Raw genomic sequence first — 16,740 nt, forward strand, 5'->3', positions numbered from 1 at the left:
AAACTAAGCACGCTTTATAAATGAGACAGTGTTCTTATCGCTCGATGACGGATTTTTCATTGAAGATTTTACATCAATGGAATTCACAAATAAATAAGCTATACTAAAAAAATCAGAATTTATGGGAAGTAAAAGCTCGAATATTTGTTATTTTTAATCACCACAAAGAAGTGAAATAGAATATTAGAACTTTGATAGATGCTTTTGATAATCAAAAGAAGTAAAAGACTTTTCTTTTGATTTATGATACTTGGAAATTTATTGAGAAAGGAATCTATTATATTGCCGAATACAATATTACTTAGCTCTCTGTAATTCTGTAAAAGTTATAACTATTCTAGAGCAAAATCAAAATATTTCATGCTCAATTATTATGGCTATTACAGTCTATTTTAATTTGCAACACGGTAAATCTTATATCAGGGTTTCAGAAATCTGCAAATTTATTGGTAGCCCAAAATTTTAATCTGGTAGCCCGGACATTTAAGTTTATTTCTGAAACCCTGTATATATATATGTATTCCTTAAAAGTCTGATCGTCCCATCTATAATTAGTGACCTTAAAGAATGTGTTCCAGTTCTGTCCCCTATGTTATTATAGTTTGATGTATATTTGCTCAAAATGTATGATTGTTTTGTAATTGTGTGTATGTGTCTACATGCACATCTGTGCAGTCTGAGAGTGATAGTCTGCATTGTTCATATTTAGTCATTAAATTCACAATGAACATAGATTGGCAAGGAAATGGTTACACTGTTGTAAAAAAAAAAACAACCGAAAAAGACATTTACTAGTTTAACAGTCCCAACAGAAAAGGGACATTGCTGATCTCGGACCTGACAGAATCAATACATTTCAAGACAATCCGTCCTCCAGTATTTACAATGCTTTGATTATATTAAGGTATTAGAAGCGTAATAGAGTACCTCCGTTTTGAAGAGTATTCAATTCCTACCATAAATCTACTTTTACTGCAATTCTCAAGGGGGCGTAGGTTCAAGCCTTACTGGGACATTTTTCCCCTTCTTTCTAGAAAGTTTTTACTTCTGTCAAGACTTATAATTGATTTATTGTACAAAAATGAAAAAAAAATAATTGATAAGCGGTTTCTTGCTGTTAAAAGTGAATTTCCTTTTAAACAGAAGGGGTAGAGTTACACATCTTTAAAAATATTGAGTTACATGGGGTGAAAGTTCTCTATTTTGCTTTCACTTTTTAGATTAGATATCGTGGAAGAAATATAGGTAGGTTTCACGTCTGCCCCAAGGTTACTTTTGAATGATGTAAGCAAAATTCAAAATAGAAACACAGGATTCGACCTTAGTATTTTTCAATGTTGAAGTTAGAATTCTGTCTCATTAAATCCGTTTACTTGAGGCACCCTAGAAAAAATGATATTGACATGTTTATTTTGTGTTTTATAATTGTTTACCTATAGTTTGATGTTTCTTTTATTAAAATGAATAGTAATATGAGTTCTCTGCAAACGTTTTGGATAGTGGCCATCACTTTGAAATTTGTCTCTACTTGAGCTTGAGGGTATACCATAAGTTATACAAAATTTATAAAAAGCGGCATGGTAAAAGTTGTTTAAAAATTGCAAAACAGTGCGAAACACGGTCTGCTTTAAGAACATACCAAGCAAATATCATTTTGTAAACATTACTATTAGGCATCTTATTAGGCATCTAATACCTTAATCATATTTTTCCTAATTTGACGAAAGAAAAGTAAAAGATAATGGGGCTTAATAGGGGGAATGAAATGGCCGAATTGAAATTGTCGTTGGGGACAAAATGACCAAAATGACTGCCCACCACATGGAAGCGTAAATTTAAATGGAAATATAAATTCTATTTACCGTCGCTTTGTGAAACAATTAACATAAGCTCTGTAGAGCTTTTGAGCGACCCTATTTTAAGAACAGTTAAAACCAATTATACCTTACCCCCAGCGACTTGCTGGTACCCATTTACAGCTGGGGCGACTGAGGTAACGGTGGTAAAGTGCCTTGCCCAAGCACACACCACAATGAGAGTAGCCAGGATTTGAACCAGGGGTCTTCACCTCCATAGGAAAGCGTCTTAGCCCTCTCGACCGATGCGTTTAGAACTGCAACAATAGAGAGTTTGAGATTTCAACCTTCGCCTTCCCCTTCAACGTCTCTTGCGAAGTTAACGTATGAAGTTGAAGTTCGATTAAAATTCCTTGAGATTTCAAACTTTAGAATGAACCTTACTTCTTTTAATCCGCCCATTCAATTTATCTGTAATTATGATCGTTTTTCTCGTGCATTTTGATATCAATTGTCCGAAAGTGCAGGACTTTTACAAGAGGTTTTAGAAATGAAAATTAAAAAAAAACATTTCAATTAACATAATCATCGCATGGATATTAGTGCGATTACAAAATAAAACAAAAAAACAAAAACATTTTATATAAAATGATGTCAGTATACAATGCATGATTGTAAATCATACATGAGAGGAAATAAAAATGATAATCATACCAACGTATTCTATTGTTGATGGTGTTCTTGAAAGATGTTACAGTTAATATTTTTTAAACAAAAACATGAGACATCAACTACAACAAATGCATTTTTCGATATACTTTGAAGTTAAATATATGAGATAAAGCAAACACAACAGGTTGATGACTAGTATTTCATAGTTTTTCTTAAAGTTTTTTTTTTTACTTTGAATTGGTACTTTGTACATCGAATTCCTTAAAAGACGCGTTTTACTTGTAGACTGTTCCTGTTGAAAATCTAACCTTTTAAAAGATATGTTGATAAAAAAACAAAGACAAATATCAAACAGGGAATGCAACGTACCAAAACCGCAGCCTCCCCAAAACGAAACCCACAGCACGCAGACGCGTACACCACAAACACACACACACATACACATACACGTGCACAAACACAAAACCAACACATTAGGACAAAACGAACAAACAAAGGACGCAGACGCGTACATCACAAACACACACACACACACATACACATACACGCGCATAAACACAAAGCCAACATATTAGGACAAATTGAACAAACAAAGGAACACAGTTGGGCACCGCCTTGGAACGGTCAGTGGCAAAAACACCACTGGGGAGCTTAAACCGGTTTATGGTGCGCACCCAACCTCACTCTTACCCCTACATGAGCCAATATACACAATTTATGAATACATTTAACAAGCGATTTGAAACAAATGTAAGATACTCTCGTGATATCATACGTTTTGGCATCACGACACTCCGTTTAACTCTGTATAATGCCAAAGTCTCAGACAGCACAATATAATCGTGCCAAGTCACCATTTGTCTAGCGAAACAGTCAAGAACTGTCAGGTGGAGATGAAAATTGTCGCACAAAATAACAGGTGGTCATATACACGTATTTGTTTGAATATACTATTTCATAAGTAAAGCATGTGCAGATCAAGAAAGTTTGGTTAGAGAGAGACCAACTTTAAGAGGGGGGTCACCCATTCAGGGGTGCGGGGGTGGGGGTGGGGGGCGGGTAGTCACACCGAGTTTCAAGACCGATTTTCTTTGTAAAACATAAGAATCAAAGGGGGATTGACCCAAATGCCCCTCTATCATGTTCTGGGTCCGTGCATGTAAAGAAAGGAGCTATCCCATACGGCTAACAGGAAACCTCTCGCATCATGATATCATAGATCTAAAATTGTCTGATACTTAAAAAAAACATCCGTCTTACTAGTACCATTTTATGTTTATAATTAAAACGCAATTGTCTTCTTAAGTGTCTGGCAGAAACGGATTGATTCTATTTGGAAGTTTAAATAAAATGTTCCACCAAATGATAATCGCGCGTTATCATTCATTTTCAAGTAAAATGACATGCCATGTGCCTCCATCCAGATTTCAGTCTTTGATGCCGTGTATGTGGACAGAGTAGATGTACAAAGACTGAAGTTTTGACTTTCGTGATACCACATCTTCGGACGTTCAAAACTTCACTTCTTACGACAAAAAGGCCCATCTGGTATAATCAATACCGCCTGAGGACACAAATATACCGTAGAAGTTAAAGTTTGAACAAAATCTCAAAGTTTCTCAAAATTAGTTGATAACTTCATACTTCCAGGTTCAATTCAATGTATTTAGTTAAAATCATTAGCCAAACAAAACTTCAATATTCTTATACTTATTGATAGTGTTTCGCATCAAATTTAGTCCAGTTATACATATGGATAATCGAATAACTTAATAAGCAGAAATCCTGAAACTAAGCTTTTTATTTCACATAGTAATAAAACGAAGTCTTAGGCTTACTTGAAATTACATGGAAAACTTTAGTAGCAACGTCTGATATAAATAGAGTACACGCATATCGGTGACGTTTAGCCCCAAATATATATGAGAGACGTTGAAGGGGAAGGCGAAGGTTGAAATCTCAAACTCTCTAATATCTGGGTCACTACTGTTGAATAACTATCAGATGTGTAGTTATCTCAAAGACTATGGGCCTACGGCTAAATGAAAATGTAGACCCAAATATGAACTGTTTGTTTTAGTAGTGTTTAACCGCATTCACGAAATATTGAAGGTACGGTACGGAACGGAAAATAGGTATAACGTCAGTGTGACCGGTAACGTCACTTCCTTCAGAGTTGACACGTCGAAGACACCGGCAGAGAGAAAACCAGAAAATGGTAAAATATTTGTGATTTTTATATGTTTAAATGTTTGTATTTTAATGGATATTGATAATTTAAGAACAATGCCTTTTTCTGCATGTTTTGAATGAAGATTTTCTACTTTAAAGTTATAAACGACGATGTTATTATGAAAATTTGAGAATAAACATAGACTGACTGGACCAGTCCTCGCCCAGAAAAGGCATTAAAATTGCAATATTTTTATTGTAATACTATATATAAACTTCTTTGCCTCGTTAGTTCTACCCAGGCATTGCCCCATTAAGATGACCCAATTTATAGTAAACACTTACATCCGGGACTTTGAAAATCGGGCATAACACCACTATACTGTTTTCTTCGTTTTTCCAGGTGGACAGGACGCTAGCAAGACATTTCGACCCCAAGACATTTCAACCCCAAGAGACAATTCGACCCCAAGACATTTCAACCCCAACTCCTTGGACATTTCGACCCCATTCAATGATATGCCTGAAAACATCTAAGAATGCCGTCATTATTATAATTAAGCTTTAATCTATAGATAATTGAGCAATTTCAAAATGTAATTACGCTTAATTACCAATTTAATTCAAAATGTTAAAATACGGTTATTTTCGCGAAAATAAGATTTTTTTTACAAAAATGAGCCATAGATATATTTGTCTAAATTTCTTTATTTTCTAAAATTCTTTTTTTTTAATTTCTTAAAGTCTATATTAGTACATGCCTTCATATGAAAAAATGAGTGATTTTTATCTCAAAAATACCGAACAATACCGAAATAATCATCATTTATAAATTATTAAAATAACGGGATTTATGTATCAACCGCGTTTATTACGTAAATAATTTATGAACAAATCGTTCTGATTATCTATCTTAAAATAACCTTCATATAACATATTTTCATACTTGGTGTTTATTTATATGTTCAAATCATCTTAAAGACTATTTTAGTACACGGCTATATTAAAAAAAAGAAAAGAAAAGATTTTAAAATCATGGGCCGATTTCGCCGATTTTAATTATGAAAATAACTTTAATAAAGTCACATCTTTAATACCTCTTTATTTATTTATTTTTATTTGACTTTTTTTTCGAAAGATATATGCATCTCATTTCTATGGGATTCAACCAAATATAAATAATTATAATGTAACTCAAAGAAGTTTAAGATGTCATCATCTTCATTATATTGATATTTAAAATCATAATCAGAAACACGTAATCTTTTGATTGGATTATCACACCTTGATTAATTGTTTGTTGATATACAGACGGTGTGCATTTATCTGCAGTGCGCATTGCAATTAACAAGCGATTGTGGTGACATCGGATATTTATAAACATGTGTCAACATTATCTTTAATTTGGGCGAAAATGTAAAGAAAACAATAGGAAATTAAATAACATATTGCTTATTTTCGCATTTAATGTTATTTTCGTACGCGATTTTGACGCACACATAAAGTATTTGCTTTACAGAATATGATTTTCGTGTTTTACAAACTGCTCTTTTCTTTTCTATGTACGACATTCCTTCCAGTTGTAAAATATCAAACACGAAATCCCCGTTTCTGCAAAATGTAAGAATATGTGAGTACTGTTCTGTTAAAAATGGGGAAAAAATTATTATGATATTTCATATCTGTAAAGAAAATGTGACAGCCGTATTACTTTTTTCTATATTAAATATTTTAGCAAATACACGTGATTTAATGTATGATTTTAAAAGTATGATTTAAGCAACTTCAAGCGATTTCGGTCACACATTAAACCGGAATCCACCTAAAAACCGGGATACGCCGGAATACATTTTCCATAACCGGGATACACCTGTATTTTGTAAGTTAAAGGTATTTTTGAAGTTTTTTTTAAATAATTCAATCATATATATCATAAATGAATAAAATACGAATGGAAATAAGAATGCGTTCACGCAAAATGACTTTATACGAGACTGAAATTCGGCGACCGCGCGGGAAATTTCCATTACCGAAATACACCCTTTTTTTTATTAATAAATGGTATTTTTGTAGGGTTTATTGCAGAAATCATTCGTGTATAATATAAATAATAAGTTTCAGAAGGATAAATAAAATTCTTTAAGCAAAACGATTTTATAAGAGATTGAAATTCGGCGACCACGCGGGAAATTGCCATAACTGAAATACACCCGTATTTCTTCAACAAATGGTATTTTTGAAGTGATTTATGACTGAATTCAAACATATAGATCATAAATTATTATTTTTCAAAAGGAAATTAAAATACTTTTGCGCGTTACGTCTTGTACATGATTGAAAATCGGCGTGCGCACTGGAAATTTGTACATTCGGAATTTCCATGTCCTAAAATATTCTAATGTACACAGGTATTTCTTTAATAAATCGTATTTTTAGGGTTTATGATAGAATTCAATCATATCTCAAATAAATAATTAATTTACAAAAGGAAAATGAAATGCACAAAACGTTTTTATACGAAGTTGAAAATTTGTTGAGCGCACGGGAAATTTGCGCAAACGTGGATGAACCACAATCACCATAATTTTGTTAGCTTTTGAATTAAATAAAAGCTTATCATATTTAACTGCACTTACCTTGTTAGACATTGCTTGTCACATGTCATTTGTGTGTGCTTACAAATATACTGATTAATTGATATAATCAATAGGTGTGATAATCCAATCAAACTCTATCAGGACTAATCAAAGGACATTATTCGTGCTTTGGCAATAAATGCAGTAAACGTTTTTATATTCATATATAAACATGATATAATTCTTTTAAAAACTGTTTTTTCATAATATATTTTCTTCTTAGATTATCAAAATAACATGAAGAAATAACTCAATTAGTTCCAATAATAAATATACGGCCGATCCTTTCCGACCAGCGCGGTTTATTTACTGACATGTATTTAAAAATAGAATATTTATATAGATCTATATATTCATATTTTCTAAAATATGTAAAATGGAAGAAATATAAAATTAAAACATACAACTATTTCTGAGGGGTCGAAATGTCTTGGGGTCGAAATGTCTTTGGGGTCGAATTGTCCAAGAAAATTAAATTTTGGGGTTGAAATGTCTTGGGGTCGAAATGTCTTGGGGTCGAAACGTCCAAGATTCGACAGGACCCATGCTCGCCCAGTGGTATATTTTTAAAAGAAAACCATTTATGTATTAAATGACATGATAAACATTTAGTCTAATCTATCAGTATTCTCAAAAACATATTCACTTCCACAAAAAGCATGATTGTTATACAATAGAAGTTATCAAAACGTATTTACTGTAAAAACTAATGATGCAGCATTCTTGCCTAGAATTTATAGGTAGGATGCAGACGAATCACAAAATTGCATCAATACATATTTTTAATTACATTTAAATAAACTAGATGTGAAAGATGACGGTAAAATTGTCTGTAATTGTTTTTGCCCTGGAAGCAGCATTTCGAAAACAATTTGACAGCCCGGAGTCGACGAATATTTGCTGATATAAAATCATTATTTGGTCTGATAGTTTGAAAATAAACAGCATAAAAAGTTCATACTATGTGTAACCTCTAGTTTTGCAACAGCTTTTAACCAGTGTTTTTGAAAATATTTATTTTAAGTCATGTTTCTTTTTGGCCACTTTCACTTTTGGTTTCACTTTCACTTTTATTTTCGTCTGCTATCGACCTTGACCGGAACCGGAAACTCTTCAAAAGTGAGGACAGAAAGTGGGACACAATGGGTACAAAAAATAAACAACACGTGATAAAAGTTTGCATCTTTATTACAAAATCTGGCATCAAAATAAAAAGTGGGCGAGCATGTGCCTGGGCGAGCATAGGTCCAGTGACTCTAATGTCTTGGAAGTTAATAAATCATTGCTTGGAGTTCAGATGCGAAGGAATTATATCACGAGGGCGTAGCCATGCCATCTTATAATTAAATTTAAACTTGAAAATTAAAGTAATACAATCTATTGGCACTGCTTTCAACAATTATTATCATAATTGCCCCTAATTTGTCCATTGTGTATCTTTAATAGTCCTTAGTGCCTCCTTAGCAGTCTTTGCTAGGAAAACTGCCTGAAATAATTTACTCATATCTTTTTCATTTTAACATTTATTTCTTAGATTTTTCTTAAGGGTCCTTATTGTACCCTAAATCACCCCTTAGTGGCCCTTAGTGCTCACTTAGAGGTCCTTAATGCCTCCTTAGTGGTCCTTAGTGGTATATTGCAGGACCCTGTTGGAGAAGGATATCGATGTTAAGTTTTGTGAATATACAAGCCATAAATTTACAGATTGGCTGTAAGAAATCTGTTTCATAGCAAAGATTAATGTTCAGCTCGTTGCCCACTATTTCACGGTTCGAGGTTCCACAGGCCAGGATCACTTTTTAGTTTCAGAAGTATGAGCCGAAGTACTTGATGATTCTTTGGGCCTTTGGCTGGACTCAGAAGTTTTAGGTTCTTTCACCTAGACCGTGTAGTTGTACTTTTTTTCGGTCTTTTTCGTCCGAAGTGACTTGTTTTCATCTCCATTTTCACAGTCATAACGAAAACAAATTTCGTCTATAAGCTTAATTAGATATCCGGTATTTACCAGGCCTTTCCACTGACATTTTTTATGGTGTCGCAGAGAGCCCCCTGCCTGCAGAATTTGGTGTTCCTCACCAATACATGGTAGTCCAAATAATTGTACTCGAGAGTTGAATATCGTTAATATATTTTTTGACTTGTCTATATCCGCCTCCGAGTACAAACCAGAAAAGGAAACGAATGTGATAGCACTGTCCCCTTCTTTACGTAAATAACACCCAACGGAATCCGTTGGGCGGGAATTATGTTATAATAAAGCGACCAAAAAAAGAAATACATACATAGAAAGCCTGTAATTTTTCCTTTCCAATGATGTATATATTATCTAGATTCCTTAAAATACTTTCAAACTATGGCAGTTAAAAAAAATCAGAGGTTTAAATCGCGTGTGCTACATAATTGGAAAATGGCCGATACAGGTAAACACATAACTACACGAAGCGTTTTCATTGATCACGCCTCCGACCGCCATTACATGAAGAAGATTGAAACGTTAGAGGTTTTTACAACAGAAATTCTTGATAAATATGTCCTTTTCTTATGTTTTTTATTTACTATTTTTGATTTAAAACAACAGGTAAGCTGTTAGGGCTAAAAAAATCGAGACTACTGAAAAATCGTAATTTCAGTCGACCACAGTTTCCACCACAGTTTTGATTGTTTCTGGTTGAGACCTCTAGGTAGACAACATAAAATATCAAAATGTAAAATCGGTCTACCCGAGGTCTCATTATTTAGAATAGACTACAATACATGGGATCCATCCAGTATGAACATGCTGAAAGGATGAAGATGTACAGTACTCAACCAAAACTGCTAAATTGTATTTATTTCTTTTCTTCTTTAGAAATAAATTCAGCAACAGTCTGTATGCTTTATTTTGTAACAACTGATGTAGGTTGTTGCTGAACCTAAAGTGAAGCAAGAAAAGAAATAAATTTGTATTTATACTAAATCATAAACTCTCTCCTGCTGCATGCATACCAAAATGTTCCTGCAGTGTATACAATGTAACTCGGTATTTAATGTGGCTATTACATTGTTGTTACTGGAAATAGGTATCCTGGAGGAACACCCAGCTTTGAATAATGGTTTCGAAAAATTTGTTAATCCCTTCTGGCTGAAAATCAAAATCACTATCATTTATGCATGCAGTCAGTTGTGATTTTATACTGAGGTTTTGAGTTAAATTTTTATTTCAATAGATTTCATGTACACAGTCTTCTATAATTTTTGGATTGTACATATATTTACAAAATGTCTAAAGAGGCATTGATATCCTACTGTTTATTCTTAGACTGAATGATTTCAAACTTCAAGTTGAAAATCTGTGTACATTTGTATATACACTGAAAGTGAAGGAATACTATTAATAACACTGTAATGTTCTTGTTACAGCCAGCACCAGCAAGCTCAACATCAGTGGGAGGGGGCAGATCCCCATCATCATCAAAAACAGTCTCACCTAGATCTGGAGGAGGCTCAACTGTCAGACAGAGGTGAGTGTTTTATCTATAAGAAATCTGATTTTTATCAGAATATTTACATTTCTTAAACATGCGATAAATTTATTTTTTTGAAATTTCATTGACAAGTCAAAATGTTTAGTTCCTCATGTTCTTTGCTGTAAAACAAAGGCACATGAAATAGAACATATAGTTTTACAAAGGGGTCAGGTTATGAGTTCTTTCAACAGCCATTCCCATCACTCTTAGTATATTAACCATTATCATGCTGGACATAAGTGATTCTGCCTTTGCTACCAGTGCAGGTCAAGATCAGCCTGCACATCCATGCAGTCTGATCATGATCTGGACTGTTTGCCATTCAGCGAGTATCTTTAAGGTATGCAACCCTTTTAACAGTATCTTTAAGGTATGCACCCCTTTTTAGCTCACCTGTCACAAAGTGACAAGGTGAGCTTTTGTGATCGCGCGGTGTCCGTCGTGCGTCCGTAAACTTTTGCTTGTGACCACTCTAGAGGTCACATTTTTCATGGGATCTTTATGAAAGTTGGTCAGAATGTTCATCTTGATGATATCTCGGTCAAGTTCGAAACTGGGTCACGTGCCATCAAAAACTAGGTCAGTAGGTCTGAAAAACAGAAAAACCTTGTGATCTCTCTAGAGGCCATATATTTCATAAGATCTTCATGAAAATTGGTCAGAATGTTCACCTTGATGATATCTAGGTCAAGTTCGAAACTGGGTCACGTGGGTTCAAAAACTAGGTCAGTAGGTCTAAAAATAGAAAAACCTTGTGACCTCTCTAGAGGCCATATTTCTCAATGGATCTTCATTAAAATTGGTCAGAATGTTCACCTTGATGATATCTAGGTCAAGTTCGAAACTGGGTCACGTGGGGTTAAAAACTGGTCAGTAGATCTAAAAATAGAAAAATCTTGTGACCTCTCTAGAGGCCATATTTTTCATGAGATCTTCATGAATATTGGTCAGAATGTTCACCTTGATGATATCTAAATCAAGTTCGAAACTGGGTCATGTGGGGTCAAAAACTAGGTCAGTAGATCTAAAAATAGAAAAACCTTGTGACCTCTCTAGAGGCCATATTTCTCAATGGATCTTCATGAAAATTGGTCAGAATGTTCACCTTGATGATATCTAGGTTAAGTTCGAAACTGGGTCACGTGCGGTCAAAAACTAGGTCAGTAGATCTAAAAATAGGAAAACCTTGTGACCTCTCTAGAGGCGATATTTCTCAATGGATCTTCATGAAAATTGGTCAGAATGTTTACCTTGAAGATATCTAGGTCAAGTTCGAAACTGGGTCACGTGGGGTTAAAAACTAGGTCAGTAGATCTAAAAATAGAAAAACCTTGTGACCTCTCTAGAGGCCATATTTTTCATGAGATCTTCATGATTATTGGTCAGAATGTTCACCTTGATGATATCTAAGTCAAGTTCGAAACTGGGTCACGTGGGGTTAAAAACATGGTCAGTAGGTCTAAAAATAGAAAAAACCTTGTGACCTCTCTAGAGGCCATATTTCTTAACGGATCTTCATGAAAATTGGTGAGAATGTTCAGCTTGTTGATATCTAGGTCAGGTTTGTAACTGGGTCATGTGCGGTCAAAAACTAGGTCAGTAGGTGGAAAAATAGAAAAACCTTGTGACCTCTCTAGAGGCCATATTTTTCACGAGATCTTCATGAAAATTGGTGAGAATGTTCACCTTGATGATATCTAGGTCAAATTTAAAAGTGGGTCACATGCCTTCAAAAACTAGGCCATTAGGTCAAATAATAGAAAAACCTTGTGACCTCTCTAGAGGCCATATTTTTCAGTGGATCTTCATGAAAATTGGTCAGAATTTTTTATCTTGATGATATCTAGGTTACATGTGCTCAAAAACTAGGTCACTATGTCAAATAATAGAAATAATGACGTCATACTCGGTTCAACACTGGGTCATGTGGGGATAGGTGAGCGATTCAGGACCATCATGGTCCTCTTGTAATAGTTAATGGTACTGTCCAAATTCAAAGATGGACAAGTTCATTACAGAAATTTAGCAGGGTAAGGGTTAAAGAGAAGGTTTAAAGTAAATAAGAATTATAACATGATGTTTAAAAAAAACTTAACTTCAGATTTAAGCGCAATTTTGAAGAACGTATATCTGCTTTAGTAATTGAGTTTTTCTTTATTTAGTAAACTAGCCTGTCTATTGTGTCATCACATAGATATGAAAAATGGTACCAGTAGGCTGTAGCTCCCCAACTGTATGCTCATGGTTTTCAAGATTTCTTTTCTCATACCACTGTACATAGCATAATATACTGTAGTGTGTGATTGTTTTGTTATAAAACTGATGGTTGTGCAAGATTACAGAGTTCTGGTTAATTAAAAGGAAAACTTTATTTCACAGGGCTCCAGATAATTTTTTTGGCCAATGAGTATTTACTCAACATATTTTTTGTGAATGAGTAAAATGGTAAAATCTGAAATTGACTAGAAGTAATTTTACTCCAGAAAATTTATAAATGTGAAAAAACCAGAAATCAGTTTATAACATATTTATTGGGTGTAACACCCATGCATTTGTTTGCAGTTTAGTTTCAATTCATCATTTAAGTTTTTGCTTCTTTTTTTTCCCTTGGCTTGCTTTGGCGTCACACTCACTACTGAATAAAATAGAATATTCACTATACCTTTAGCTTTGTTTTGGGGATCAGTTTTGTTGGTTTAAAGAATGCGTAGAGTGTTTGTTCACTTATACATTCTTAGAAAGAGACATTTTTGTTTATTCCGCACTGGAAGTTGATATTTTAAATCGACACCGCTTTAAAGTACACTACTGTACCATCAATATTAATTCCCAACTATTTGATATATGCAGACATTGAGTGTAAAAAATAGTTTAACCTAGGTTTATAGAGTACCATTCAATGCGTGTGTACGTTCAATGTGGGAGAATTAATGCCAACTGTGCTCTGTTACATAAAGCATCCGGACGATTCAGATTTTGTTTACGCCAATAAAAAGTCATTGCGTGCGTTTCTGTTATTTCATGTACGTTTTTATACGGTTAAAATTATCAGATAATGCATTATTTCAAAGTGTAATTTATGCTAATACGCATCTTATCTGGAGCCCTGATTTCATAAATGACTGTTGTGTGATACAGATTTTTTTATTTTACAGGAAAACCCCATCATCAGGGGGCGCAGGGCGGGCCAAACCAGCTGGAGGCGGTAGTGCTGGAATGTGGAGATTTTACACTGAAGATTCTCCCGGCATTAAAGTGTAAGTTTACAAGCAGATAGGTTTTCTTATGTATTTAACTGTATTGTCAGAATTAGAGCAAATATGTTTAGTTTGATCCGTATGACTACCAATTGATGCATACACAACATGTACATATATCGAAAGACTATATTAACCTTTACTCTGCTAAATTTCTAAAATGAACTGGTCCATCATTCATTAACTGTTAAAAGGGGTGCATACCAAAAAGATACTGACTGAAAGGGGAACAGTGCAGATCATGATCAGACTGCATGGATGTGCAGGCCGATCATGATCTACACTGGTCGCAAAGGCAGAATCAATTGTGTCCAGTATGATAAGGGTTAAATTCAGTGCTGTATAGCCAACTATGAATATGACATAAGTTTTATCATAATTCATATATGATGTGAAAGTATTGTTTTGTTGATAATTTTAATCCAGATTTTGTTTCTTGCTATAAACACTGTTCTTGGATATTTTATAGAAGAATTCACTTTGAAAACCTTTTGAGTCAAAAAAAGCGAAAGTTTTTGACATATGTCTGTTCAAAACCTTTATTATAGTATTTAAGACCAGTTTCAATAGTTTATATCTGGCAATACCATAAATCAACAAATTAATGTGTTTTAATTACAATAAGCATGTATCATCTCTGGTATTGCCCAGCTTTTGCATCATTTCAATGAACAGGAAAGCTTTCCCTGAGTAATTGTTTGCCAACCCAAGTTCTTCTCAGTGTCTGAAGTAATTTTTGCAGGCTTATGAAAAGCCCATGGCATATGAAATAGAATATGTCATTTCTTTGAAAACTGTTTTATAACTGAAATAAGAAATATATTTCAGAATTATGTTACTGCTTTACATATAAATCACACATCCGTAGTTTGTGCTGTATAGATGGTTTGTATGCAACATGCATCTGAGTAAAATCAAAACTTTCGAGTCTGTGAAAATCTGTTTCTTAACATTGTGTATTAACTATTTGTTTATTGACTATAAAGTCATTTTTTGATTGAATTATTCCATGCTTTTTTGTCTTTAAATAAAACTTATTTTCTTGTGTATTTCAGAGGGCCAGTACCAGTTCTAGTCATGAGCCTGATTTTCATCGCCTCAGTATTCATGTTACACATCTGGGGAAAATACACTCGAGGATAAATTGTGACAGCTGCAATAGACATTGGTTTTAAGATATAAAAAAGACATATTATCATCAGGTGCAAAGATGCTTTAATAACCAATAAAAGTGACCTTTAGAATAAAAATAAGATTTCATAAAAAATGTCAGTGTTGCCTATTTAAATACCAGATATTAAAAAGTAATGAAATTTATATCAGAATAAATCTTAAATAAATGGAATGAATGTTAGAACAAAGTTTTAAATTGCACCATGAAAGATTAAGAGATAACTGCAGGACCAAAGTATTGTTTTGTTTTTAGTTTTTAAGGCAGACTTATGAACTGTGACTATAATACGCATTAAACTATCAACATGAAGGAAAGGAAATCAAATGTAGTTAGGTAATTTGATAAAAAAAAAGGTCTAGAAAACTTTTTCAAACTTTTATAGAACAAGATGACTGCTTAAAATATTTTATAAAAAGGTGGAGAATACATGCCAGCCAAGAAAAGGTGTCAGATCATTGTATTTTTCATTGTGTCTTTTCATTCAGTCATATACATTGTTCTTCAGGATCATCTATCATTGACTGGTACAATTCCTCTGTCAAAGTCTTGTATGTATACGGTGATAAGGGAATTAATGTTCGTATTTTTATTATTAAATGTGAAAATGTGTATTTTATGCTGTAAAAATTGAGAAAATATGAAAAAATATTTATTAAAAAAATGTGACTTCCTTTTATTCTAACGATTGCTTGATAGAGAGTTATTTTGTGTGTGTTTGTGAATTTGAGGTAACAAGTATGAATTCTAAAACAATACTACATCATGTACATTTACAGTCCTTAAATCTAAAACTCGGGAGTTTTGTTACAAAATGATTGAGTTCATAGGTTTAAATTATCCAGTATAGAGAAAATACTCCAAGGGATTTCATATTGCCCTGATAATTTGTCCTCTGGTTTGTTTTGGCACTAATCCTTGAAATCAATAAGGCCAATATAACTTGTTGATAATTAATTTTATTATACAACTCTGTATTGGTGTCCTCTAACAGTGAAATCATTTAAATGCATATAGCTTTAACACTATTTTCTGTATCTAGGTCGAATACAAACCTCACTGGGTCAAGTCCCAAAACTCTGACATGTATTTTTGGCCGAATTATGCCCACTTTTGGAGTTGGAAAGTCTTGGTTAATTTTTTGCATGCAAGTTACTTTCTCCAAATCTACTGAAATGGACTGAAACTCTATTTTCTAGCATTTATAATAATTTTCCTGCTTTAGGGACAACAATTTGGATAGTCGAGCATTGCCCGTCTTACTGACAGCTTAAGTTTAAATACTGGCCCCTGATTTTTTCATTAGCTCATTTGAGTTTGGTATAAGCTCAAATCTGCTTCATATGATCTGCACAACATGTCTAATATGGTGTGACCGAATTGAATAATGAGTAATAATTTTGTTTGTATTAAAAGTTCCTTTACAATTACCACGAGTTTCTCATAATCATTAAATGGTTATCACGTAGAAGGTTAGTTATGTGCCCCACCCCACTTGGGGAGACATATTGTCTTTGCCCTGTCCTTCCG

The 16,740-nt window shown here is 33.7% G+C and overlaps 1 protein-coding gene across 1 annotated transcript; it reads left to right on the forward strand.

Moving 5' to 3' along the window:
* Nucleotides 1-4,580: 4,580 nt before the first annotated feature.
* Nucleotides 4,581-15,488, forward strand: LOC123538413 (protein transport protein Sec61 subunit beta-like). The gene is made up of 4 exons (XM_045322500.2): nt 4,581-4,686; nt 10,676-10,776; nt 13,938-14,039; nt 15,095-15,488. Exons 1-4 carry the CDS (start codon nt 4,684-4,686, stop codon nt 15,180-15,182), a joined length of 294 nt encoding a protein of 97 aa, XP_045178435.1. The 5' UTR covers nt 4,581-4,683; the 3' UTR covers nt 15,183-15,488.
* Nucleotides 15,489-16,740: the final 1,252 nt, after the last annotated feature.

The sequence above is a fragment of the Mercenaria mercenaria genome, chromosome 18, assembly GCF_021730395.1.
Source record: "Mercenaria mercenaria strain notata chromosome 18, MADL_Memer_1, whole genome shotgun sequence".
Classification (NCBI taxonomy): domain Eukaryota; kingdom Metazoa; phylum Mollusca; class Bivalvia; order Venerida; family Veneridae; genus Mercenaria; species Mercenaria mercenaria.

Coding starts and splice junctions, on each gene's coding strand:
- LOC123538413 (XM_045322500.2), top strand. Junction 10,777..13,937: donor GGCTCAACTGTCAGACAGAG/GTGAGTGTTTTA, acceptor TTTATTTTACAG/GAAAACCCCATCATCAGGGG. Junction 14,040..15,094: donor GATTCTCCCGGCATTAAAGT/GTAAGTTTACAA, acceptor TGTGTATTTCAG/AGGGCCAGTACCAGTTCTAG.